Genomic DNA, 25089 nt, shown 5'->3' on the forward strand with positions numbered 1-25089 from the left:
AACAGGAGGTAAACAGTGCTAGCTTACGTTCAATTACAAAGTGTCACATTTGTTTCGAGTTGATTTGCTTCCTGACGCAGCGTCATCGTCTTACTCGTTAGTATGATTAGTAATTTGTGACTCGTGTAATTTTTGTTGCTGTCCTAAATGATGTATTCACTGTCAGATGAGTTCAAGCAGCTTAGTTTCGATCTCCTTGTTTGCATTTTAAATATTTGTTCTGTATCCTTTTCTGTGTGAATGCAGTGGTCTGATTTGTCTGTTTGGCATTTTGGTGGTACAGTAAATGTCCTGCTCGGCTTCTCACATAGGATTTCTGGCTGATTACATTTGACCTCAGGGTGAAATGCTCCAAAACAGAATCTTTTGAGGTCAGGTGCAGAAGTGGGCACGTTCCTCAGTCCCAATGAAAGTAAGGCTTCATACGTCCAGGCACAGTGGAAACACTGACCTTTGTGAATGGCATGTTTTTTTAAAGTCTTAAAAATTTCTTTCTCCAGTCTGTAATAACTGTTCTGTTTTATCTCGTCATCTTTTATTTTTTTGTTTTTGTATTTATACTGCATTTATTTATAACTTTACCCAGTACAGTTATTTAATTATATTGTACTGTAAATAACCTATTTCTCCCCATTCTTTCGTACCCTTTCATCTTAATGTTGCAGCTGCTTTAGTTGCACTTGAAGACCCCAGTGTACTGTAAAAGGCGGTTGTACTTTTAAGGGCACCGAGAGATAGTGTGTTACTAATAATAGATTAACACACTGAAAAAAGCTCACTTTTTGCCAAGGCATATTTTTTACAAAACAAATCACATGGAGATTTTTTGTTTCTGGCTGTGCATTGTAGGTTCTAAAAATACACCAGCTATAAAACATAAAATTATATGAGCATTGTCTTCTGGTCTGTTACTGCACCATGAAAGTATTAGGACATGAGATTCGTCATTTCTTGATTTACTCGTGCGCCTGCCTGTCGTTTTGTCTTGCCCTTGCTTTGTTTGCGCTTCTCCAAATAGATATCGCATCCATTATGTTTTCCTCTCACTCCAGCAGTTTCCTTTTCACCTGCTTCGTGTTGCCACGTCTCTTCCCCTCCCCCTCTCCCCTGCCTCCGCTCTCTCTGAGAGGGGAAGCAGCTGAGAGAATACCAGGGAATTAGGGTCCATTTCTGCAGACATGTGTGCCATCAGCCTTGGAGGGCTGTAAACACGATCTAATATATTTTCATTAACATACCTAATGTGTCACAGAGACGAGGGAGCCCTGATCCGCGGATATTAAACAGAACAGACGCGCATCGCTTATTGTATTTGGATTGAATTTGACAGTGGTTAATTTTGCCTTTTTATGTATGTGCCAGCTGTATTGATTCAATAATCTGTTACTGAGTGGAACGGGTGCAGTGCGGTCAGATATACTACGTGAGGCGTGCTGTACACTGTGTTGGTTGATGTGACGCTTTGAGTCACTCAGACGCTATGACCTCATTTCAGGGAGTGGTCCAGCACAAACAAGCGTGGCCTGAGCTGTCAAAACTCTGCTCGTTTGGTTGGTTCAGTGTGAAGGAGGATGAACCGGGGCTTTCACGCTGAACACATATTGCAGGCGATGCGCGCGGGCTGTGCGAGGCTTATAAGTGGGTCACCGTGTGATTTAAAGATGGCAGCGCGCTACATGCGCCATCCAGCTGAACCTGCGCCGGGTAATTGCTTCCCCGTTTTCTCCGGAGAGTCTCTGCAACATGCACACGCTGGCCGAGCCGTGCGCCCCGAAACAATGCCCGGAGCTGCCTCCCTCTCTGCGTAAAAGTGGTTGAGTGTGTGTTGCGCGTGCTGCGGCTCTCTGTGAATGTGACAGAGGGGGGAGGGGCAAGTAATTTTCCGCTATACTCGCTGCAGCAGCCGTAGCAGCAGGGAGCTTCGGCGCCGACGGAGGTATCGGCTCCTCTCGGCTCAGTTCTATTCCTGCTCTGCGGCTGGGCGGGGACGGCGGGGCCAAGTGTCAATCACAGCTTAACCGGTTGGGCGGGGCAAATGGACACAGCGGTCGAAGGAGATGCGTTTTTACCCACGCAGCCGTCAGGTCATCGGTGTTTCGTGTTGTAGAATATTTTATAGAATTGCAAGTCCGTCTGCATTAATTGGAAGTTGCCTGCTGTGCCTCAATAATAGTACTAACACAAAATATAGGGGAAACGCTTTTTGGTGGCAGATGATGTAGAGCTGATGTTTGCATTGTATCTTATAAAAGCTTCTAACACGGCGCTAATGCTGCAAAAGCAATCAATTATTGATGGTAGAGTGCATTATCCTTTTTGAGGCTCAGGAGTAAGTGGTCAGAGATTGGAGTACAGTCTCATCATTCACCAGTCCTGTGTGTAGACATATTTAATGTATATGGGCAAATCTATGTGCAAAACCCTCAGTGGTTTTATTTTATGGTAAAAGTGTTTTCATTCCTCTTTCTGTATTAATGTCTGTCTCGCACATGCCTGTTGTAACACTTCCTGTTTTTCTCCTTCACAAGGGTGTGTCCTTTGTGTGAGAGAGGTTAGTGCTGCTGTCTGTGGTTGCCATGGAGACTGCTCTTAGCCGTAATGAAATGATGAAGTAGTCTGTTTCCAGCAGGCTGCCAGTATGTACCCACCCCCACCCAGGCATCCATCCCAGCGTGTGCTGTACATTCAAGCAGGAAGGAAACATGGTGGACTCAATAGGAGGCAGGAGAGATGGAGAGGGAGACTGAACGTGTTTGGTGCAGCATCTTGAGCTGAAATGCCAAGTCAGACCGTGAGCTACAGAGGGAAATATTAGAAAACTTGCCTAAAAGTGAGAGGGCTTTGGAGGAATTGACAAAAGGCAGTAGCGCACCCGAGCCCTGGGCGTGAGATATCCTGAAAATTAGAGCTTATGAACTGGACCACGAACATTAAATACATGGCCTGCAGATGAGTGAGAACATCACAAGCTTACAATTGGTCACGGAAAACATGAAGAACTTATCACCACCCCTCCCGTCTCCACCACTTCAACCGACCCGTCTTCCATCCGTGCTCCCTCTTAGTGGCATCAGGATGTTTTCGCAGTCATTAGATTAGCTTTGTCATGCTCAGAACCACGGGTTTCATCCTTTCCCATCCGCCAAGGATACAAAGCCAGCACATCCTAAGAGGGAAGTATCCAAAGCCTGCCTGCATTTCCTGATAGCTTTGTTCAGAAGCACAACAAGAATCAGTTTGATTTATGCAAAGGCTCAACCAGGACGACCAAGGAAGTGTTTAACCCTTGCAGACCCCCAGAGGGGGGATTTGAGCTACTTTTAGTCCTCTCGTGCCCTTTATTTTTGAAAGCAAGGCTCACAAGGGGATCAGCACAAACAAACACACAGTGAATGCATCCTCTGCCCTCGGACTGCATTTCACCTGAGTAAAAGGATAACAGTTAGCATGGGACTTTTGTTCTGGAGCCTTTTCAACATAAGTTTTTCCTAAGTAACAGCAAAATCATAAGGCAGATTGTACTACATTGTGTGTGATAGAAGATTATTTATTTCCCTTATTATATCAAGATATAGAATATCCAGAAGCACCTTATCTGCTTCTATGTATATGTAACATTTTACATATACATTTTACAAATTTTGTACAGAAGTTGTAGTTAATAATTTATACATTTATACTTTCATGTATAAATGTTTCATGTTATTAATGTTAATTAATTCTACCTTGACAGTGCATTGTTTGATTTTGCAATCCATTATGGCTACTGCATTGGAAATGAGAAAGAAAATGTCGGCCACCGATTCCCGTGTCCTCCTTCTTTCTCTCTCTCTCTCTCTCTCTCTCTCTCTCTCTCTCTCTCTGCCAAGCACACGCTCATAGCTGGGATTAGGTTTTAGTGCTTAGGCTTAATGAGAAAGCCTAAATGGATGGGCAGTGGGGTGATGATCATGTGTCCAACCCTTGTACTACCAATTTGTTCCAACAGAGGGACCAATTTCACTGTCTTTCTCACCACTAGTTCATCTTGTTCATGGCTACGCAGCCTCTTCCACTACTGCCACTGACCTGGTTTTATCTAAAAAAGTGTTAATATACAGAGACAGGTCTACCCAGCTCTTAAATTATCATTTGATGAACTCTTAATTTATTGCCCCACAATTCTCACAGTAAATTTGTGTTTTTTTTTTTTTTCATGCTACCAGCTCAGTATTCATGACCACACCCGCTAAGGGTAGCTCCTTGCAAAGCAGTTGTTAGGACAAGGTTTGGGCAGCTTCATCTCTAAATTTAACCTTTGTTTCTAAATGGCATCTGTAAGAATGTGTTTGTATTGCACATGCGCATCTGAGAATGAATGCTGTATACATGCCAACAGGCAGATGTGCCCTTTAACATTGCACTACTTCCTCTGTTTGTGTTGATTGAGGGAGTGGTGTAAGGAATCTTTCATGATAGCCCAGGCATGACCTGTTTCTGTGAATCTCTGCTGTAATCTGACTCACTTTGACTGATGGGGGGGTTCTTATGAAAAAGAAAAATGAATGGCTTTTAGAGTGTCCTCTTACACTATGAATGAGCCAGATTGCAAGTGAAGACAGTGTTATTAATGTAGTGACTATATATAATTGATGGTATAGGGGATGTTAATAATTTGAAAGCTTTAGAACAAAGAGACTGTTTTAATCTTTTTTTAAATCTAATTATATAGTTTTCCTTTATATCTGTCAAATTTCCATCCCTGTAAAGCCATCTTTTTAGTCGGCTTTATATCCCAGAATGCCCCCTAAATAGCCCTCAGCTGAAGCAGCGGATGTCGTCAGAGGCACAGCTGGACAAACTCCAGAGTGGCGAGGCGATTAGGGAAAATGAAAAACAGGGAGAGGTTAGTCAGGAGCGGTGACATTGCAAAAAATCACCAATGTCAATGAACTGACGGGCAAATGAATTCATTGCTGACAATTTGCTGTTTGGAAATTTGAGGGTGTTGATGCTTAACAGGCAGCAAGTGATAGCTCTATCTGTGGCACCCTTGGGTGAAAAATGAAGTAGTCCACAGCTCAGCGACTTGCAATTAAGGCAGAAACAGATGGGTGTTTTAGAAAAAGGTGTGATGGAGCTGTAACATATTAAATGCAGGACGGTGGAGTGGAAAAGAGGAGCATGAGAGGGAAGTGCCCAAAGGTTAGCTGCGGATTCAGGTGTTTGTTGACTAGATAAACGTTTCCGCTGCTGTATCATCCCTAAACATTCTGCTTCCAAAATCCCATAGGGGTTGTTTGCTAAATGTCACGATTAGTGGCAGACCATGCACGTAGACCCATCTGAGACCAGGCCAGATCTGAGATAATAATTCAGAGAGAAACCAAGCAGCTACAGTAACCTTTTAAAAAGTTCAACAGAAGTCATGTAAATAGAAGGTAATTTGAAATACAAGTAATGTAAGATGTGCAATATTCAACATTTTATGACCATTGCTCCTGCCACTAAAGAGAGAGAAGCATTTACACGCACACTGTGAAAGCGATGCATTTATAATCCCTTTCTTCGACGAACATTTGTCTGCTTCTCCAGTTTCCCATTTCACCACCTCCCCCTCATTGCCTTGTAGTGTGAAGAGCCGTTCTGTATCCGCGCATCTACTAGCACCATCTGAGTGACTCACTGTCTTCTTCTTGTCCCCCTGGATGCCAAGCTCTGTCATTGCCGTGGGCAGATTGTGGGTGAGAGTGGCTGAGTTCCAGTAGGTAAAAGAGAATGTGGGCATTGGACGCGCGGCTTGGCCCAGTGGCAGGGGCGAAACTAGAAGGTTCAGACTCCTACAAAGCTGCTTTTTCACAAAATAAACTATGCAGTTGCACTGAATCAGTTTAACATGTGTTTTTTTTTTTTTTCATCGGGTTGTTTTTATTGTAATGTCAAAACATTTAGTTTGTTATTCTGTTTTAAGTGACGTCTGTGGATCTGCAGACAAAAATAGTTACAGGTGACATGAGTATTAAATGAAAAGTGCTGTGGTCAAAAGGTCACTGGAGAACAACCTCATGACAACGTCAGTTTTGTCTTTTATTGGGGAATGAACCTGTGGTGCTTAGGGTTCTGCAGCACGTGTCCAATGGGAGCTGAAGGATCGTCGGCTGTCTCTGTAGGGCTAAGTGATGTCAGGGAGGAACAGATCATGGATTTGTGCATATTTACAGCAGAATTAAATATTTCCCTGTCTGAAAAAAGGTTTTATTGCGTATTTAAACTGTCTGGATTAAATGGTTTCTACTACGGTTTCAGCACCTGGCTACCGAACGGAATCTAACAGATCCAGCCGCACGTTGGGTCTGATAGTGTGAAGAAAGACGAAAACGCTCGTTTTCCCTCTTTAGAAAAGAATTTAAAAAAATCCTGAGCGTAACAAAGTCGCATGGCGCCTTTACGCTATTCATTTAGGCTTCCCCTTTTCTTCAAAATACTCTACCATCTGCATGTATCAGAAATCAGCTTTTCCATTTCGCTGCAGGCTCCCCGAGTAATTGTGGGTTTGCATAAATGAGAAATTCTAATCGCCGGGCTGGTTCATAAATCAGTTTCCCGGCGCACAATGAAAAGGGCGGTGGCGCTGACAAAAAAAGAAGGATTGCGTTAAAATAATTTCTCCGGCAAAAAATGTTTTGGTCGTATCGGGTGGCATATGCACGTCCTGGTTTAGCGATGGATGATTAAAGTCGAGAATTTTGCTCCGCTGGTTTTTATTTGTATTAGATTGTGCGCGATCATTTCATCGGAGGTGCTGAAATGCGGCCAGCATCATTTGAGCGAGTGGCTCCCCCTCCCCTTTCGCCCATCACCACACAGCAGAGACGGAGGCAGACCAATAGGCAGCATCAGTGGAAGGAGTCAGCCTCGCTTGTGGGAAAGAGGAATTTGAAAACATCCCTCATGCGGACAAAGGGAAGCATGGATGCACGGGGGGACGTGTGCTTTAAAGAGGCACCTGAGAGAATGCGGTGGTCGCCGTGCACATAGTCGGACTATTCCCTTGTTTTTAATGAGGTGGGTGGGGACACACTGCGCGCTGAAAAGACGGAAAGATTCCTCCAACCCGTCTGCAAAACCTGCGTGCCTGCGATGGCGGTGACGCTGCGATGCTGTTACAGTCCAAGGGACAATGTGCCTTTTTCGTTGTATTTGTTTATTTTTGTACTCAGTGGCATCAGTTATGCACAAATTAGATACACCATTCCGGAGGAGCTGGAGAACGGGGCACTGGTCGGCGACATCGTCCGCGATTTGAGTCTGGACCTGAGAAAACTTTCCACCCGGCGCATCCGAATAACGTCGGACAGCGCGCGGAGGTATTTCACCATCAACCACAAAACCGGGAAGCTGGTGGTGAGTGACCGCATCGACCGAGAGACAGTTTGTGAACTCAGCGGCACCTGTTTGTTTAACCTCGAGGTGGTCTTGGAGAACCCGCTCGAGCAGCACAAAGTGGAGGTGGAAATCTCGGACGTGAACGACAACGCGCCACAGTTCCCTCGAGATGAATATCAGCTGGAGGTGTCGGAGTCTGCCGCGACGGGCTCGCGGTTCCACATCGAGGGAGCTCAGGATGCAGACGACGGCTCCAATTCCGTCAAGCAGTACCGACTCAGCCCAAACGACCACCTCACGCTGGACTCCATTAAGCCTTTTTCCAATAATAAGCACATCGAGCTTATTCTGAAAAAGCCCTTTGACCGGGAGCAGATGGCCTCTCATCAGCTCATCCTTACAGCGATGGATGGAGGCACCCCACAGCGAACTGGCACTGCCAAAATCAATGTGCGCATCCTTGATGCCAATGACAACGTGCCTGCGTTTGACAGCTCCGTGTACAAAGTGAAACTGTCTGAAAACTCTCCAAAGGGCACGCTTGTTATCAAGTTAAATGCAACAGACCCCGATGAAGGCTCCAATGGGGAGGTCTTCTACTCCTTCAGCAGCTACACCCCAGAGAGAGTCAGACAGATGTTTTCCATGGACACAAACACGGGGGAAATTCGAGTCAAAAACAATGTAGACTATGAGGAGACAAACTCATATGAAATGTACATACAGGCTATGGACAAAGGCCCAGCTCCTGTGGCGGTCCACTGTAAAGTAGTAGTAGAGATTTTAGATGTCAATGACAACATTCCTGAGATTGTCCTGTCTTCACTGTCCAGCCCTGTGCGAGAAGACGCCCGGGCGGATACGGTCGTAGCGCTGATCAGCGTGAATGACCATGACTCCGGGCAGAACAAGCAAGTCACCCTGGAGATCATGCCTCACCTGCCTTTTAGGATCAAGTCTTTACGGAACCACTACACCATCATGACATCTGCGTTCCTGGACAGAGAGACCGTCTCCTCCTACAACGTCACTGTCAGCGCCGTGGACGGCGGCACGCCACCGCTGTCGTCCCGGATGACCTTTAAGATAGAGGTGGCAGACGTGAACGATAACCCGCCTCGCTTCGAACAGACGTCTTACACGGTTTACATCACTGAGAACAATGCTCCCGGGGCGCCTCTGTGCGTTGTCAAGGCCACAGACGCTGACACTGCAGAAAATGCACGCGTCACCTATACTGTTCTTAATGACAACAACCACGGCATCCCCGTAGCCAGCTACGTCAGCATCAAACCCAACACCGGCGAGGCCTATGCCCTGCGAGCGTTCGACTTTGAGAAGCTGAGAGAGTTTCACTTTCAGATCAAAGCCCAGGACAATGGTGTACCTCCCCTCAGCCGCGTGGCCACAGTCTATGTTTACATCATGGACCAGAATGACCACGCGCCCCGGATTATGTATCCACCCTCCAACGGGAGCCGCACCACAGAGACGCTATTGAAAAATGCTGAAGCAGGAGTGTTGGTGAGCAAAGTGATGGCATGGGATGGTGATGCAGGGCAGAACGCTTGGCTGCACTATGGCCTGGAGCAGACCAACACAGACATCGACCTGTTCAAGGTGCATGAGTACACAGGCGAGATCCGCACCACGAGACGGGTCATCGAGGACAACTCCACCTACTTCATTCTGACTGTCCTGGTGCACGATAATGGCCTACCACCGCTTTCCTCCACTGCCACCATCCACGTGCATGTGATGGAGCTGCCACCCAAGGTGGCCCCCGACCCCAAACGCATCATCAGGCCCAACAGCCCCTTAATGTTCTCCAACGTCACTCTTTACCTCATCATTGCCCTGTGTGCGACAACGTTTGTGTTTCTGGTCACCGTCTTTGTACTGGCCATCGTGCGTTGCCATGCCTATTGTACGCAGCCTGGGTCCTGCTGTCCATGTTGCGTATCCAAGAAGAATGTGCCAGAGGGGGGCACCCCAGCAGGTGGTGGGGGTGCACCAAGACCCGCGAGCGCAGGGCAGCCAAACAGCAATATGGCTGTGCGGCGTGACCTCAAAGTGGAACCACATTACATTGAAGTGCGGGGAAACGGTTCCTTGACTAAAACGTACTGTTACAAGACGTGTCTGACTGCCACATCGGGAAGCGACACGTTTATGTTCTACAACACAGGACGGCCGCACAGTGGCACATGGGGCTCGGGCTATGTCACCAGCCACAGTGGACAGAGTCAGATATTTGTGCGGCGTCTCAGTGTGCCAGATGTTACTGCCATGCAGGTGTGTGCCTGGTGTGACCTCAGGGTGTTATTATTTTTGGCCCTGTAACAGTAGTAAATGACACACAAAGCGCAAAAGGGAAATTCTCCAGTCGTGGTTCAGGTTTTGCTCGAGGGCAACTTTCCTGCTGCTGAAATTTATTGTTGTAGCTTTTCATCTGTTCCTTTGAAGATGTATTTAAAAATATATAGTTCCTTGCATCAGGTCATTTTAGTCCACTGCTAAAAACTACCTGTATAAGTTGAATCAAACTTACGTCCATTACAATGAGAGATGAGTTGCCACCATTTTGTTGAGGTGTGTTGTTCCGATATTGGTATTGTCTCCAGTGGTGGTTTGTTTTGTGGCATTTACTGCATGGTGCTTGAAGTTGTTGCCTGATGATTCACTCTGCAAAATGTGGATCTTTCCTTTGCATTTATGCAAAGAGCTGTAGTCATAGCATTTCTTAACAGCCTCCTCTCTTTTTCCTCCCAGTTTCTTATTCTGTACTCTCAGCTCGTTCACCCATGACCCCACACACTCAGGGTTATTTATCTGATGTGGGCAGTGTGCCACAATATTCACCTCCAGCTCTTCCTGGGGGCATTTACTGGTCATTCTACGGAGGTAAAAATAGTGAAGCCTTTGTCAGCAACAAGCTCCATTGCACCAAAATATCCTCTTCTGATCACGTACGTCCCTGGTCCTGAACAGTACGCCACAGTTTGAGAATATGTTAAGAAGCAACGAATGAGTGAGAGATGGTGTTTGTTTTTCATTTAGCGTTTCATTTTACGGTGTCTGTCGCGTCTTAGCAGTTGATGACATGCACAGAGTTGTTTCTATCATTTCTAAAACAAAGGATGTTGCTCGAAACATTAACTTTTATACATTATTATGTTCGCCACTAAAGCACTAAATGTGTCTGTGCAATGCAGGGAATGATACATGAAAACAACTAATGAATAAATAAATAAGTAAACATAAGGAAACGTAACTGTTCTCATAACACTCTGTGTTCCTCATTAAATGCCAGTCATGCTTGTTCTTGCTATGTAATTATCAGGCAGCAATGTGTTGTTGGGTACTGAGCGTGCATTGGCTGGCTCTGCGCAGATCAGGCCAGGAAAGAAAGGTGATTGGACACAGTGTTGATGGCGGAGGTGCGAGCTCTGTATCCATGCTGGGAGTGTTCACGCAGAGGGAGAGAAGAGAACGGAGGAAAAAGCGAAGAAAAAGCTTCACTTGCAGCATAAAACCAGGCTCAAAAAGAAATGCAATAAAAGCCAGTCCTAATATGTTTCTACTTATTTCTGGCTCTCCCTTTAAAATTATGAAACAGAAGGCACTGGCTTTTTATTGTCTTCCATTAGAGGATGTCATGCTTATCGTGAAACATGCTTTTGTTTCAGCTCTGTATATGTTTTTGGTTTTGTTACTTGCTTATTTAATTCCATACTGTACGCCTTGATGCAACAAGGCAAAGATTTTAGAATGCAATTCATTCATTTATTGACAACCTGGTTCTATTCTCTTTCCCACAATGATCTGTAAACAGATCTTTTATTTAGGCTTCTAATGCCATTGTAAAATGCTGATTTGTTTTAACTTAGACTCAAACCATTAATTTTCATTGTGTGTCTTAAATGCTGGAGTACCTGCATCACTACTGCATGTTCCTCTGCTATGTCTGAATGACAAGGAGGAATACCAGACTTCTCTCATTAACACCAAATATTGGATTTCAGGGTTGATGAATGTCCACTGCAGAGCCACAGAGGTCAATGCAGCCTCAGCAGCAAGTGCACATCTGTCATATCTGAAAGAAAATGGTATTGCAAATGGGTCTTCTCATGATCCGCATGGCCAAGCCGGGAGGATTTAGTGTCCTCGGTCAGACTGGTTTACCTCTGCTGGTGGTTCAGATAAAGATATGAAGAAATAGAATTCTTATCTCAGTAATGTGATCAAGTAAACAGTGAATTCTGCTGCTCCATGTGTATGGTCTTACAGAATAAATGTATGTAGTTCATTTTGGAAATAGAAAGTACAAGCATGGAAATCACACATTATGATTCATCTAAAGACTTGCATCAGTGGGAGACATGTACTGTGCCAGTGATTATAATGTGTGCATATGTCTGTGTCTAGATGTAGAGCAGAGGGAGTTAATCTGATATCTGCCCTCCTCCCTCCTTTCTCCACCTGTGACCTTCACAAGAGTGAAATGATGGAGGGAGGTGGGTGGAGGGTAGGATGTACACTGGACTCTGCACGGTTACCATGGTGAGGTTTGTCAGAATGACTCAGGCGGGCCATGTACCAGTTTAACGCCAGGTTTTGATTCAAGTCTAACAAGGATATAACAAGGCGAAGGAAGTTAGCAGCAGAGGGGAGGGGATGGAAAACATACAAAGGCAGAGGAAAGGAGGTTACTGCAGGAAGGAAAAATACCAAGGAGGGTGGCGAGGATTTAGAAAGTAGAAGAAGTGACTTTGGGTTGCAAAGCCAGCGTCTATGTCCACAGGATACGGCAATCAGTGGGCTGTTGAGGAGACTGGAAAGTGTGGAGAGCCCCTACAAGCTACTTTTCATTAATCACTTCTCTCCCAATACAGAGAAAAGCTGCCACTGTGATGATTGTGTGTGTGAGATGGAGTTTCTGTGCTTGTGTATGTACGTGAGGTGCATTCACTAGCAACTCTCGCCATGACTTATTAATTAGGTGGTATTAGCTTTCGCCTGTACTTAAGACTCAATTCCTCTCGCTCTCTCTTCCAGCCCAAGGCACCAAACACAGACTGGAGATACTCAGCCTCCCTGAGAGCAGGAGGTGTAATGCAGAGGTAAGCATCCTATTTTTCACCACTTTGCAATAAGTATCTCATCACACCTCTCAGTAGCAAAAGAGAAAATGGCACCAGATAAACATTTTACATTTTTTTCACAAAGAACACACTGTCATCCTGTAGTGCAAGGCAAAGATAATATTTTCACACAGATAAGTTAACCACTGCTATTGTCTGTCCCCTCAACATGTCTGCATGGGTCCGCCCTGATAATATCCGTCTAATATAAGGATAGTGTTTATTGACTAAATGTAAACTGCCCCACGACAGAGCCAGGTGACACACTGAAGGTTTTTCATTGGCCTATCGCAGTAAAGATGCAGTTATCACGAACATGTGATTTCAGGAGGGAAGGATTGATGCTTTCTAATTTTTAATATTAACAATGTTGTTTTTACACATGCAGTATGCATTTTAGTTTCCCAGTGTGCAGCCAAACAATGGATTTCCAGCTCCTTGTAGAATATCATATCTGAAGTTTTAAAATAATACATATAAATGTTAGTGCACCGATAAGTGGGTCTTTATTCTGATGACAGTGTAGAAGAAGAGACAACCAGTAAATGGCAGCGCGGCACCAACTGAACAAAATTTGGTTATTGCCGCTCAGAGGCATGGGTCTATCTGTCATTGCATGAGTAATTTAATTTATACTAAACTGATTTGTATTCTGACTTTAGTGCTGGTGGTCAATCTGCAAGTGTAATGCAGTGCCTGTTGCTCTCAATTCATATGCAGGATCCTGTATTGCTGATGCATATAAACAATGACAACACATCTGAACAGTAATACATGATTTGTCTTCATACCGATACAAGATGTGTTGTATTTATTTATGTGAGCAGTTTGACGTCACTGTCAGATTAACAGGAGCCACTAATGTAAAACAGATTTTCTCCATAATTACTGTATGGATTATGGAGAGTTAATGTGCTTCAGTTTAATTCACCATCTTCTTTGTTTCTGGTTGGCTTTTTTCCTGGTCAAGCTAAGTTGATGTGTTTATATACTGCACAGCTTAACAGCGATTTATTTTTTTGGATATCAAACCTAAATATCATTCCATGACATGGACCTGTTTATATAAAACTAATTTATGGTGAAATTAAGTTAATGAAGCTGATTGTGTTTTCTTAGCATGCAGTGAAATGATGGATGCACACATGTTTGGTCTTTTGGTGCTTTTATTTGTTCAGCCTATACTGGTTTAGACAGATTGACAGTGGGAGAAGAAAATGATGAGTCTATCTTATTCCATTAATATTTTATCAGTGTACCCTGATGATGCTGGTGCTCAGCAGTACATAAAATGGCCCCCATCACCAAATGTTCTTTTTTTGTTTCTCAAAACCAATGTCTAGATGCATATAGAAACAATTATCTTTAGTATCTATAAATAATAGGTACTGAAGAAGGAAATACTTGAGAAACTGAGGGTTATCTATAAAAATTATCTGATCAACTGAGGCTTTAAGGTCTCTTTCACCCAACTCAATCATATCAGAAATCTGTGACCTCTTTTTGTAACAGGTGTGATTAAAGTGTAACTGTTGCCACGTGACGCTATAATCTTTTTAATATGAGGCACAGGCAGTGAGAGGGAACTGTGGTCTGTCTCAGCATTTCTGTTGCTGAGCACTGCAGTGAGTGTGGAGGTTTAGGTTGAGGGGAGGGTGCTGAAATCCCGCAGAGAGGGTGTGAAAATGTAAAAACTGCCATCTGTAATCCATAATCCAGAGAATGTTGGTAAAATGTGGGGTAAATATTTTAATCCTAATCTGATTTTTTTGCATTTTGCGGGATTGAAGTTGCTGTGGGCCACCAAGGTTTCATAATCACATGCATTACAGGAGTTATTTGGACACAAGATTATGAAGGGGAGCAGCAAGTCTAGCTAGCGTAAAATTAGGTCTATGCGCGTGTAAGAAGATTTTGTCTGTGTGTCTTTACGTGCATGTTTGTTTTCTGTGTTCCAGCTCGGTGCACATGGAGGAGTCCTCAGTGATGCAAGGTGCCCAGGGTGTCCTGGTTCAGAACTGGCCCACTGTTTCAAGCGCTGCTGGTAAGGATTAGTCAAGACAAGCTCACCTAATGCTAGTCACAACTTTAACTCTGATTTCATCTTAATGAAAGATTATCTTAAATACAATGACACGTCAACTTCAAACACACGGGGTTCCAGAACGCCTGAAATCATGAAAACCACCTGCACCTTTCTAAATAATGGTCTAATATGCCATCTTAAACCAGTAACTGTACATTCCTGAAGAGCCCATGAAACATCAAGATAGTAATAAAATGAGGAAATCTGTTATCGCACAAGCCCACTCATGACGCCTCCCACTGCTGCAAGGAGAGGAAATGACATGTGCTGCGTAGGTGGAGATGGATATCGCTCGTCTCTAAAGCAGGAAGACAAACGGTACAGGGAGAAGGAGTGAGGGGCTGATTAGTTGACTGCATTATCAGGGAGATGTTTACAGAGATATGAACCACTGAACAACAGAGGGCAAATAACAGAACATTTCATTCCTTCTGCTTTTAATGTGGAGCCCTTTCCTAATAAGAACAGGATGGTTGCATTGCACCTCTAACCCCAGATTGTATTGGTGCACACCTGGGTGTCTTTTTGTCTAAATATTAATCTTGTGCAGAAAGCAGGGCTTTTGAAATTGCAAATCTGAGTCAAATTCAAAGTGTTGTTCTACTAGAATGATAATTATTGGCAGTACCTTTAGTGTTAAGCAGCCCCAGGCAAGTGACGCACATGGAAGTGTCAAGTTAGCTTGTTGCTTGATAACCAATACGTCTAAATTTAACATTTTTACACCTCTGTGGAGCATCGCTGTTGTCAGGCATGCAGGGATCTTGCAAGGGTGGAACAGACTTGCATGCGGCGTTTCCACCTAATTCAAACAGATTGGTGTATAATAATGTTAAGCAATGATGACAGGTCAGGGACATACTCGCTTCATTTAGCCATGAGAAGAGAACAAAGGTTGTGCGCCCTTTTCTAAATAGTAAGAGACAAAGATACAAAAAGATACTGGAAAACAGTCATGGAAGAATGAAAGAAACAGGAACCTTGGAATGAAACAAAGCTGAGTGACAGCACCTCCAATGCTTGATGACATTTCATAGCCTTTGTATTAGGAATCTGATGTCAGATTCCCTTCCCCCTACCCAGGATTGTATGGCTAAAGATGCACTGTGTGCTCAGTGCCAGCAGCCGGTAATGCAATGAGGATAATTCACTTGTCATCTCTTTACTTTCTTTGTGCAGTTCAAAAATGATTGAGTGATACAGAGTGAAATGGGTCCTGGGAGAGGTCAGAAGGAGGATGAAGGGGTTAGCACACAAGACAGATATATGTGCAGTAAAAGGCCTGGGACAAAAACAATAGTGCAACTAATGAGTAATTTTATTGTAATTAAGTATGTATCAAGTGTCCTGATTGTCTTTTATCAATATTGTAGAAGGAAGAAAAAGTACCCACATGCCAACGGCTGACTCATATCCACACATACACTGCTTCTACACTCTACCATTGATTTTCATTGATTTCTTACAGCCTGCTGGCACATTTAAACATGAGAGACGGGAAGAGATGGATTGATGCATAGGCAGACAGCGAAAGACGACAAGCAGTGTTGACTTTTAAGGGTTGTTGAGCATTAACAAAATCAGCTGGTAAGGATTTAAGGGGGTCTAAGCTGTGACACTTTGTGTACATGCTAAACTTGCTTTGCCCTAGGAGCAACTGCCCCTTCTGTGTCTCACTAGCAGCCAGGTTAGGAATAAAAATAATAACTGAGAGCTACAATAGCTCTAGGTTTTAGAGTTGGTTTTGGACACCTAAGGGTTAAAGTAGGTGGATAATTTGTAAAGCATGTATTTTTAGAACTCTGTTCTGTTATTGAAGGGTCACTGGATGAGATATACTTGTGTTTCGACTTTCAAGTTTGTTCTTATCATGTCTCAGAAAAAAGAGGAATGAAGATATTGATTCAATGTGTCCTGTCACATCACGGTGAGTCATAGACTGTGCTATTTATGACTTCGTCATTTTGTTTGCTAGGCAAGCTGCGGTCCTTAGGTTTTGAGCTGGAGCGTATAGACCTTTGCTTTGTTGAGGATATTGTATCATCTGGGTTTCCTATACAGGACACTGTTTTGCCTCGCAGACATTTCCTTTTCTGTTGATGTGAGACACAAAGCTACAGCTGACAAAACCCTGTTCCTTCCCATCTGATTTCAAATCTGCAGATTTCTGTGCCTCTCATTGTAGAGTTGTCTGTGTGTGTGTGCATGTATGTGCTTGGCTTTGCTTCTTAGTGTGTTTTGGCTGCCTGCTTCATGTGCTGCTCCCACTGTGACAGATGGAGCACAGCTCACGCCCAGATTAACAGGCCCACATTAATGAAATCAGGGTTCTGCTTGCTGTCTATCTCACTCACTCTCTGTCTGCCTCTCTGTATGTGTATCTGTATTCTCCTGCCCTTTGTGTTTCTCCTCTGTGTCACTTTCTGTATTGCACAGCATCATCTCTAAACCAAGAGCACATTGAGAGAATTGTGCAGAACTGCAATCACTCCCTTGAGGGAAGAGCAGAGAGGCAGAAGAGAGATAGGGGGAATGTAAAGTGAGACGCTGCAAATAGTCAAGAGAGAAAATGATGAAGGGGAAAGGTGGAAGGGAATGTAGAAAGACTGTTTAGGACAGACTAACAGTGAGTAAACAAAAATGATTGACTCTAGCATGATCTGCAAAAGGAGGAAGCTGTAATGTTGCTGTTGCTGGGGCAGAGCTGTTAGGCTGGACAGAGAAATAGAGCTTGCACCATTATTCTACATCAGCACAAGCAGCATCACCATGACTTCTTCCAATGCCCTGCTGCTTCACTGGAGGATGCAGTTTCCACAGCAACCATTCATGGCCCCTGATATTGGCAGGAGAGAGAGGAGGGGGGTGTTATGTAGAGAGAGGTGCAAACATATGGTGTGGGACTAAAGCCTCTGAAGGACAGGGATGAAAAAAACAGTGGCATCAGTGGAAAGTAGGGGTTAGAGGTTAGAAGGAGGTGGGAAGCAGAGGACTGGAGAAAGAGAGGAAGTCTTCAATGGGGGCGTTGGTGTAATGCAGTGGTAGATGCAGGTTTACTGTTCGCCTCTGTCACCACAGATTTCACTCCCGTCCACACACTGAAACCTTCACCCAAGGGGAAATGGATTTCATGATATAAAAAAGGAGCATTTAAGCCTTGTTGAACTAAGGAGCGTTGGATTTAAACATAAAAAATGAAAAGTTTGGCAATTGAGAAAATATAGTAGATGTTAAATTGTTTTTATTGCGACAGCCTTTAGTTGAACGTGTTGATGGTGTAAAAGGATGTTTTGGCACAATCAGAAAGATAAGGTAGACGGGTCTAGAAGCTCCTGGCGACTGTTCAGCGTTTGAGCTTCTCCCTCCCATCTGTTTCCTGTTATTTACTTCACTTATTTGTTTCCCGGTATTGTCATTCTGTTGTTTGTCTCCATCCTTCACTCTCCAAGCCTTTTAAATACCCTGCCAACTCGCTCCCTCGTTCACTCCTAGGAGAATGAATCAATCTCTCCCTCTCCATGTTTTTTTTTTACCATCGCACCTACATACACTTGCAAACATATACTGTATAGAGATACACAGAGAACTACTCAAGCCCCCACATGTACAGCCACATTCTGTGTTATTTTCACTGCATGGAGCCCTGCCACTTGGGACTGCTTGTGCCCACCATCTGCCACATGATCCAGCTGGGAGCAAATCACAAGGTGCTCAACCGGGCATGAAACTGAAACGGGCACACAAACATGAAGTTGTAAACTCAGGAAGCATCGTTATTGTATCTGTACCCCTGACCGTTATCCTTTTTTTTGTCTGATTCACTTTTTCGCAGATAAGGAAAAATATGATAATTTATGCAGGCGTCCAAATGCATTCTTCCATCAGCACTCAGGCATAGCAGCGAGAACACAGAAGCATGAATAAGAATTAGGGTTTGAATAGACTGCAACATGATGTTTAGTTTTTACCACACTACACGCTCATGTGCAGCCCCGGGAAAGGGTGCGGCGCCAGCCGTTTGTCACACATTTCTGTGCAGCATGCAAAGAAAAGAAGCACATCTTCAGGCTCTGAAACCGTTTTACCTCCACCCGCCGTCTGTTTTTTTTTTGTTGGGCGAGCATTGTGTTCTCTGTCTGCATCCTTGCACTTCCTGGCCCCTCTTCTTCCTCCTCAGGTCGTTATGTAACGTTGCGCTCCACTGCGCTTCTGCCCCACTGGCCAATGGCTTTGCGAGACAAGGGAATGAATAAAGTAGATGTGCCAAAATGGAGCTTGGGTGATTTTAAGTGGCTGTGAAAACCTTGGGCGACACTAGGGGAGCGAAGGGACACTGGAGACTCCAGAGACTCAGACTGTAATGATAAAATGTTGATTGTAGAAGCTTGTGCTATTCGAGTTTTAAATGTAACAGGGCTAGGGGCCACAGTCATCCCTGTACTTCTACGCAACCATCGTCAGCTCTAATGTGTCTGACAATTATCACTGATGACAAGCTGTTTAATACCCCATCACATTAATGTTACTATAAACACTGATAGGCACGATCAAGAGTTTTGTCAATAACTAGGAGGAACCGGTGCCGGCTGACTGAGTTTTCACGCTAGATTAAATGAAAGGTCAGAGGAAACGAGAGGCAGAGAGAGAGAGAGGGAAGGAGAGGGGTGGTGGCAGGGAAAAGAGAAGAAGAAGGTTGTGCAGGAGTAACGGAGAGAGAGAGCGAGTTTTGCTCTGCGCCAGCTGCTGGCGAATCGAGTAGCGGCGATGGTTGTGTGGGGATGGGTATCAGGTGTGTCTCTGTTTTTTTGTGATCAAGAAACGGAATGAGGCAAAAATACATCACAAACATGTGAAGAGGGATAAGAGCGATCAGACGCTGAGCCTTTTAGAAAGCCCCCCTGTCCTGCCTTACCCTTTCCATCTGTCGGCTCTCAGCATGACTCATCAATCTCCAGGGTGTTGTTTTGTTTCTGGATATAAGTTTGCACAGGGGAGCTGGTGTCTCATCATGTTCTCACATCCAGTTAGACGGGTTATTTCTTACAGGCAGGTTAGTGGACACAAATCACTGCCAGCACACCAGTCATCTAAAATTTTCGTTTAGCTTTGTGTGCCTGTTTTGGTCTTGCTTCCTTTTGAGATTATCAAATCAGGGTTGTGTCATATGAGGACATATCGGCCATGGCGGAAGACTCTTGCCTTGTTAGAGAATGCATCTCTAGCTGTCTCTGTGTCTATATGTGGATAAAGCAGTGACAGGATCTCGCCTGTCCCGTCCTAATCTTCTCAGATTCTTTGTCAAGTTCGGTCTTCTCTCTGCAGACTGGGTTGTCACAGTTGGTACAAGCACAATGGCTTTTTGGGGAACAGTGATGTGAAACAATTCAATATGCATGACCCACTCAAATCTTCTGTTCCCAGAGTCTGTGTTTTACATTTATCCAAGAGAATTACACATAAGAAAATGATGGCTCACAGTATAGGTCTTAATTAATATTAATATAAAAGAAATACATGTGATGCGAGTGAGGAAAGTAGGTCATTACTGAGTAGAAAAATCAGTGTGTGGGGATCTTTTATCTGTACCCGGATTTTACTTTGGATGTCTTCTGACAGATATGAATATAGAGACACATACTGTATGATACGAGGATGACGCCATTGGTGTAATTGAAAAATAGTATGTCCATATACAGTACAGAAGCGAGTACTGTAATGAAGAAATACGATGTTGCTGTACTTGGGGAAACAAAATGAAATTCTAAAATGAAAGTCACACAGAAATACTAAATGACCTTGCTCATCCTTTAACATCGTGATGAATCGTTTAGTGCTTCATCAGACAGCGGCACGGATGTTAACTTTGGCCGAGGGGGAGACTTTGATTCATTGCCCATTCATGGGCCACTTCTTGGAAGACTCCTATTCCGTTTCACAGCCTCCTTTAACAGCATGTCATGGTCGTTGTGCATAGAATACCTCATTATTGACCAATTAAATTTTTATAGTAGCCAGTGCGGAGATCAGAGAACTCACCTTGCAGTCCACACTTTGACCCAACCCACATACTTCAGTTGAATAAATGTGCACGTCATGTTTGCTTGGTACTATTCATTGAGTTGACTGCAGGATCCGTGAAACCCATCTGAAAAACGATGATTTAAAATGCTGCGTTGAAGCCAATAAATAGCAAATGAACCCCCTTTTTTTCTCTTTTTACAGATGGTGAAGGGGGAGAGGTATCGCCCCCAATGGGTGCTGGAGTAGACAGTAACAGCTGGCACTTTCGCTATGGCCCGGGTGGACCCGGTGCCCCCCCACAACACCTGAAACCTGGCGAGGTTCCCCCAGAAGCCTTCATTATCCCTGGCTCCCCTGCAATAATATCCATCAGACAAAACCAGGGAGGAGAGGACGACAAGAGCGATTTCATCACCTTTGGAAAGAAGGAGGAGGCCAAGAAGAAAAAGAAGAAGAAGAAGGACAAGAAGGACAAGAAGGATAAAGGCAAGGATGATGGAGACGAGTAGAGAAGCAGAGCGAGAAAACAGCAGTGGAAACGGGCAAAGTGTTAAAACAGAGGTGCCAACCAGAGTCCGCTGGGTAAAAAGAACATGTGAAAATGACAGAACTTTCAATTTAATTTCCACCTACAACCTTTTAATTTCTGTTATGAAGCTGGCCTTACCAACATTTACTTTACCTTTAGTCCTACCATGGGGTAAATTATTGACCTTGCCTTGTTACACTATAAATTGAATGATTTTGCTCCCTCCCCTATGTGCCTCTAAACCCTGAGTCAACATGTTGGGCACAGTTTAATAAGAAAGGACTAATAACTTGAATCGTTTCTGCTTTAACCCAACGGGCACGTTGGAACCTCTGTCTTACCGCCTTCCCAACTACGATATGTATACCATTCTCTCTGAGAGAAGATGAATACTTTGTATGAACAACGAAACGCTCTGTGCCAGTCAAGGAAAAGAATGACAAAGAAGATCGAGACCGATGTATGCAGTCTGGAGCTGGACACACACTTCTTGTAAATAGCACAGATGAGTCACAGAAACTATGGCTAACATGAAACTGCTGCCGATTTTTCTGGTTAATACCGTCAGTGTTTCCTGAAATCTCAATAAGACCACATGCACACGCGCATGCTCACGCGTTCAAATGTGCAAACACAAATGCACACACACACACATACACACCATGACCGAGTGGACACAGACAGCAATTGAGACCTTCAGAGAAGGAGCAAAAGGAAAAGCAGAGAAAGTCAACTGACATCAAAGAAATGTGCTTAAAACTAGACACTGCAAGCTTTCCGCGCCGCACAGTCGCCACCGCGGTGCACATATGTACATGGACTCTCTCGGGAGGTGAGCAGCATCCTTTGAAATCACTCTGCATTTGCTCGCTGCATTGGAAGGACACAGAGAACTTCATCTCCAGCCAGAATCCCAACTGAAGGACTCGGAGAGCCCCGGAAAGATGAAGAAATGGGGTAAAAAAAAAAAAAAGAAATGTGGCGACGTGCATTCTCCTGAGGATCACAGAGGGGAGAGACCAGTTGAGCTGGCTTGTGACTCCACGTTCAGTCAGTGGACTCTGACGAAACCTTACACCTTCTCTTCTCCCCCTGCTGCAGCAAAAGCCAAATGCTTTCTGCATTGAATGTTTGGTAGAAACCAGTCCTTACCTGAAACCTTGAGTTTACAACCGAACCATCCTTCTCCCCCCACCTGCCTTTCCCCTCTGCCACCCATTCCACTGACTACATGTGGTGATAAAGTTTATAGACTGTTTTCATTTATTCTCTGAAGAGATTCACTCAAACAAACTCTGGCCTTTTTGTTTATCATCATAGCTTTAACTGCTTTTGCATGTCGAGCCCACCCCCATTCACCCTCAGACACTGCCCTTACCCCCTTCCCTCCGATCTGGCCCCGCTCCTGGCCTGCTCTGAACATTGTGGTGTGCTGAAAGCAGCATGGAGTAATGTGGACGAGGCCTGGAGAAGCCCAGTCGGCTGTCTACGTCCCTGAACCCTCGTAAGATGTTTCTCTAAGTGCACAACGGTTCAGTGCTTTTAACTTTTACACTGTCCATTTTCTGTCTGTAGCCATTTATGAGAGGGAGCCGGGTGGGATAAGGCAGATCACAGAGTAGGAGGGTTGGGGACGCAGGTGCTGTGGGCTGTCCCTCCTCCTCCACATGCAAGAAGAGAAAATTATTTTCCAAATTGATTGTTTAGGATCCTGGAGTCTCATATTAGCTTTTATGTACGCTGTAAATGTAGCGTAGACTTTTCATAGATTGTCTCTACATTAGTAACTGAAATCTGCTAAACTATGGGCGTCTAGGGATTCCCATCTGACAGCTATATCCCACCAATCCCCTCTCAGGAGGTTTTGAAAATGGGGGCACACGTATGCCTCGAGACTTGCTTCTGTTGGTTCCCCCCCCTTGCCTGTAACTTGTTGCCACGTCTCCAGACTTGTGCGGCTCAGTATGACGTCACTCCATTAAGTGGCTGCTGCATGTACTGCTCTAAGGAAACACATACTATATAGAGAAATATATATATGAATAGATAGATGGCTATGATTTTATTCTTTTGTATTATCATTTTCTTCATGACTCACACAGAAGATATTTGTATGTACTTCTGTCTCTGCCAAACATCTATGTACTACAATCTTCACTCTCCACAGATGTTGTATGGCATCCACAAAACCTCTTTAGATATTTGTAAATGCTATAGTGTGATACCTTTTAATGCAATTTCATTATTTTTCTTTTACCAAATATGATTTTTTTTTTGCTTTTGAGAAAAAGTAAAGCAAAAAAAAAAAAAACACTCTGTGTCTGGCTTTGACATGACGATCTACTAGCACTGTAATATTGTAACTGAAATATGTATGATCCTATGATGAGCTATCACTTCCCTTTCACTATTAAAAAAAGGCATAAAAATATTCCAGTGTAATATAAAATGTATGTAGTGTATGCTATTGTTTAGTGGGCGTTCATGCTGTCATTCTTTCCCAATGTATGGTGGTGAACTATGGTGGCTATGTGCTGTCCTTAATGGATCAGCCCGGATCTGTTGTAAACCCCCTTTTTGTACACCTGCTCATCTACTGTGACAGTGAAGTAGTAAGTTACATTTATTTCATTTATTTTCTGGCTTTTTTTATTTTACCTAAATGGATACAGTGGTAATGTGTTTTGTTTATAAATCACCAATAAAGTTTTCTTTCTTAAAAATACTATTTGTTGTTATTTAATGATGTGCCCTTTGTACATTTTTACATGCAGTTGTTATAGTATTGTGATGTTTATCAGCTGGAGATTAGGGTTGAATTCAGATATAACCTTTGTTGCGGTTTAAATAATGCAATCAATAAAACATTATTTGTTATTTGTTATGAAATTAGTATCAGAATTGCTTATATTTGAGTTTAAGAGTTAATTCAACGCATCATCTGTTTTACTCCTGTGTCTTCTTTCTTTGAAATGATGAGCGCTAGAAGAGTGTCAATCCCTGCAGAACCAGGAAACACAGGCAGAATGACCTGCCCAGCTTTAAGGCCTTATTTCTCCTTGGGAAAAGCCAAGGCCACAGATGGTGCAAGCAGTCCCTTGTGAATAGAAGCTTCCAGACACAACATAATTGAATAGAGTGGCAGTAAGTAGATTTGTTGTATCCCAGTGGGTGAGTTTGTAGAAATAAAATCAGAAACATCAGTCACTTTGGCCTACATAAAATGCAGCACTGCTAATCAATACTTTTATCCTGCCATCTACTAAAGCACCAAGCTCAAGAGTTTGTGAAAAGTTACTTTAAAGCTTTATGTGAAGACAAAGTGTTCATCTGTGTTTTTTTTTTCATAAACATTTTGAATTTTTTAGTCAAATGCAATGTAATAATGGATGTGGATAGTGATGAAAAAGGTTCAAGAGTTCATGTTTTTTAAGCATCCCATTTTATTTTTTTATTTATTTATTTCAATGAGAGACAGATACTGTAGAATAGTTGCTATGGTTACAGGTCTTTAGGGAATGGTCTCTATGGAAACAGCCTTTTATTTTAAAACAGGAGGGTCAAAACAGTTGGGTGCCCAGGATGTAGTGAAATGTATCTTAGCATCCTTACTGATGAGAATGAAAATTAATGAAGGAACCACGCTTTAAGACCCACACATTTAAAACAAATACATTTATATATTCCCATGAGCATTTACAAAACATGCCCTGGTCTTTCTGAATTTTGCCTCAGTTAAGCTATACAAACAAATGATTAAACAAGAAAACAGGCTGTGCTGAAATGTAGCCCGCAGTGTTTGTTCTGCCGAGCAGTGAAACTCTGGGTAATGAACATAGATATACACTTTGGTCGAGTGCAAAAAAGAGCAGTGTGCCCCTTTGCTCACTGTTTATAAGCCTAGACAAGACACAAAACGGATTGCACTGTCCAGTACAAGGTAA

At 43.6% G+C, this 25089-nt stretch overlaps 1 protein-coding gene across 24 annotated transcripts in view; it reads left to right on the plus strand.

The window, feature by feature from the left end:
- LOC114864332 (protocadherin alpha-C2-like) overlaps positions 1 to 23870 on the plus strand; it is a 148399-nt gene extending 124529 nt beyond the window's left edge. For 23 of the 24 annotated variants that reach the window (XM_055512229.1, XM_029165169.3, XM_029165171.3 and 20 more), the window contains 3 exons: positions 12424 to 12488; positions 14468 to 14553; positions 20818 to 23870. In XM_055512229.1, coding sequence (XP_055368204.1) covers positions 12424 to 12488; positions 14468 to 14553; positions 20818 to 21125 — 459 coding nt within the window. In that variant the 3' untranslated portion in view covers positions 21126 to 23870. Of the gene's footprint in view, positions 1 to 7038; positions 9661 to 12423; positions 12489 to 14467; positions 14554 to 20817 lie in introns of those variants that run through there. The other variant, XM_029165174.2, reaches the window with a different exon arrangement.
- Positions 23871 to 25089: the final 1219 nt, after the last annotated feature.

The sequence above is a fragment of the Betta splendens genome, chromosome 10, assembly GCF_900634795.4.
Source record: "Betta splendens chromosome 10, fBetSpl5.4, whole genome shotgun sequence".
Taxonomy (NCBI): Eukaryota; Metazoa; Chordata; class Actinopteri; order Anabantiformes; family Osphronemidae; genus Betta; species Betta splendens.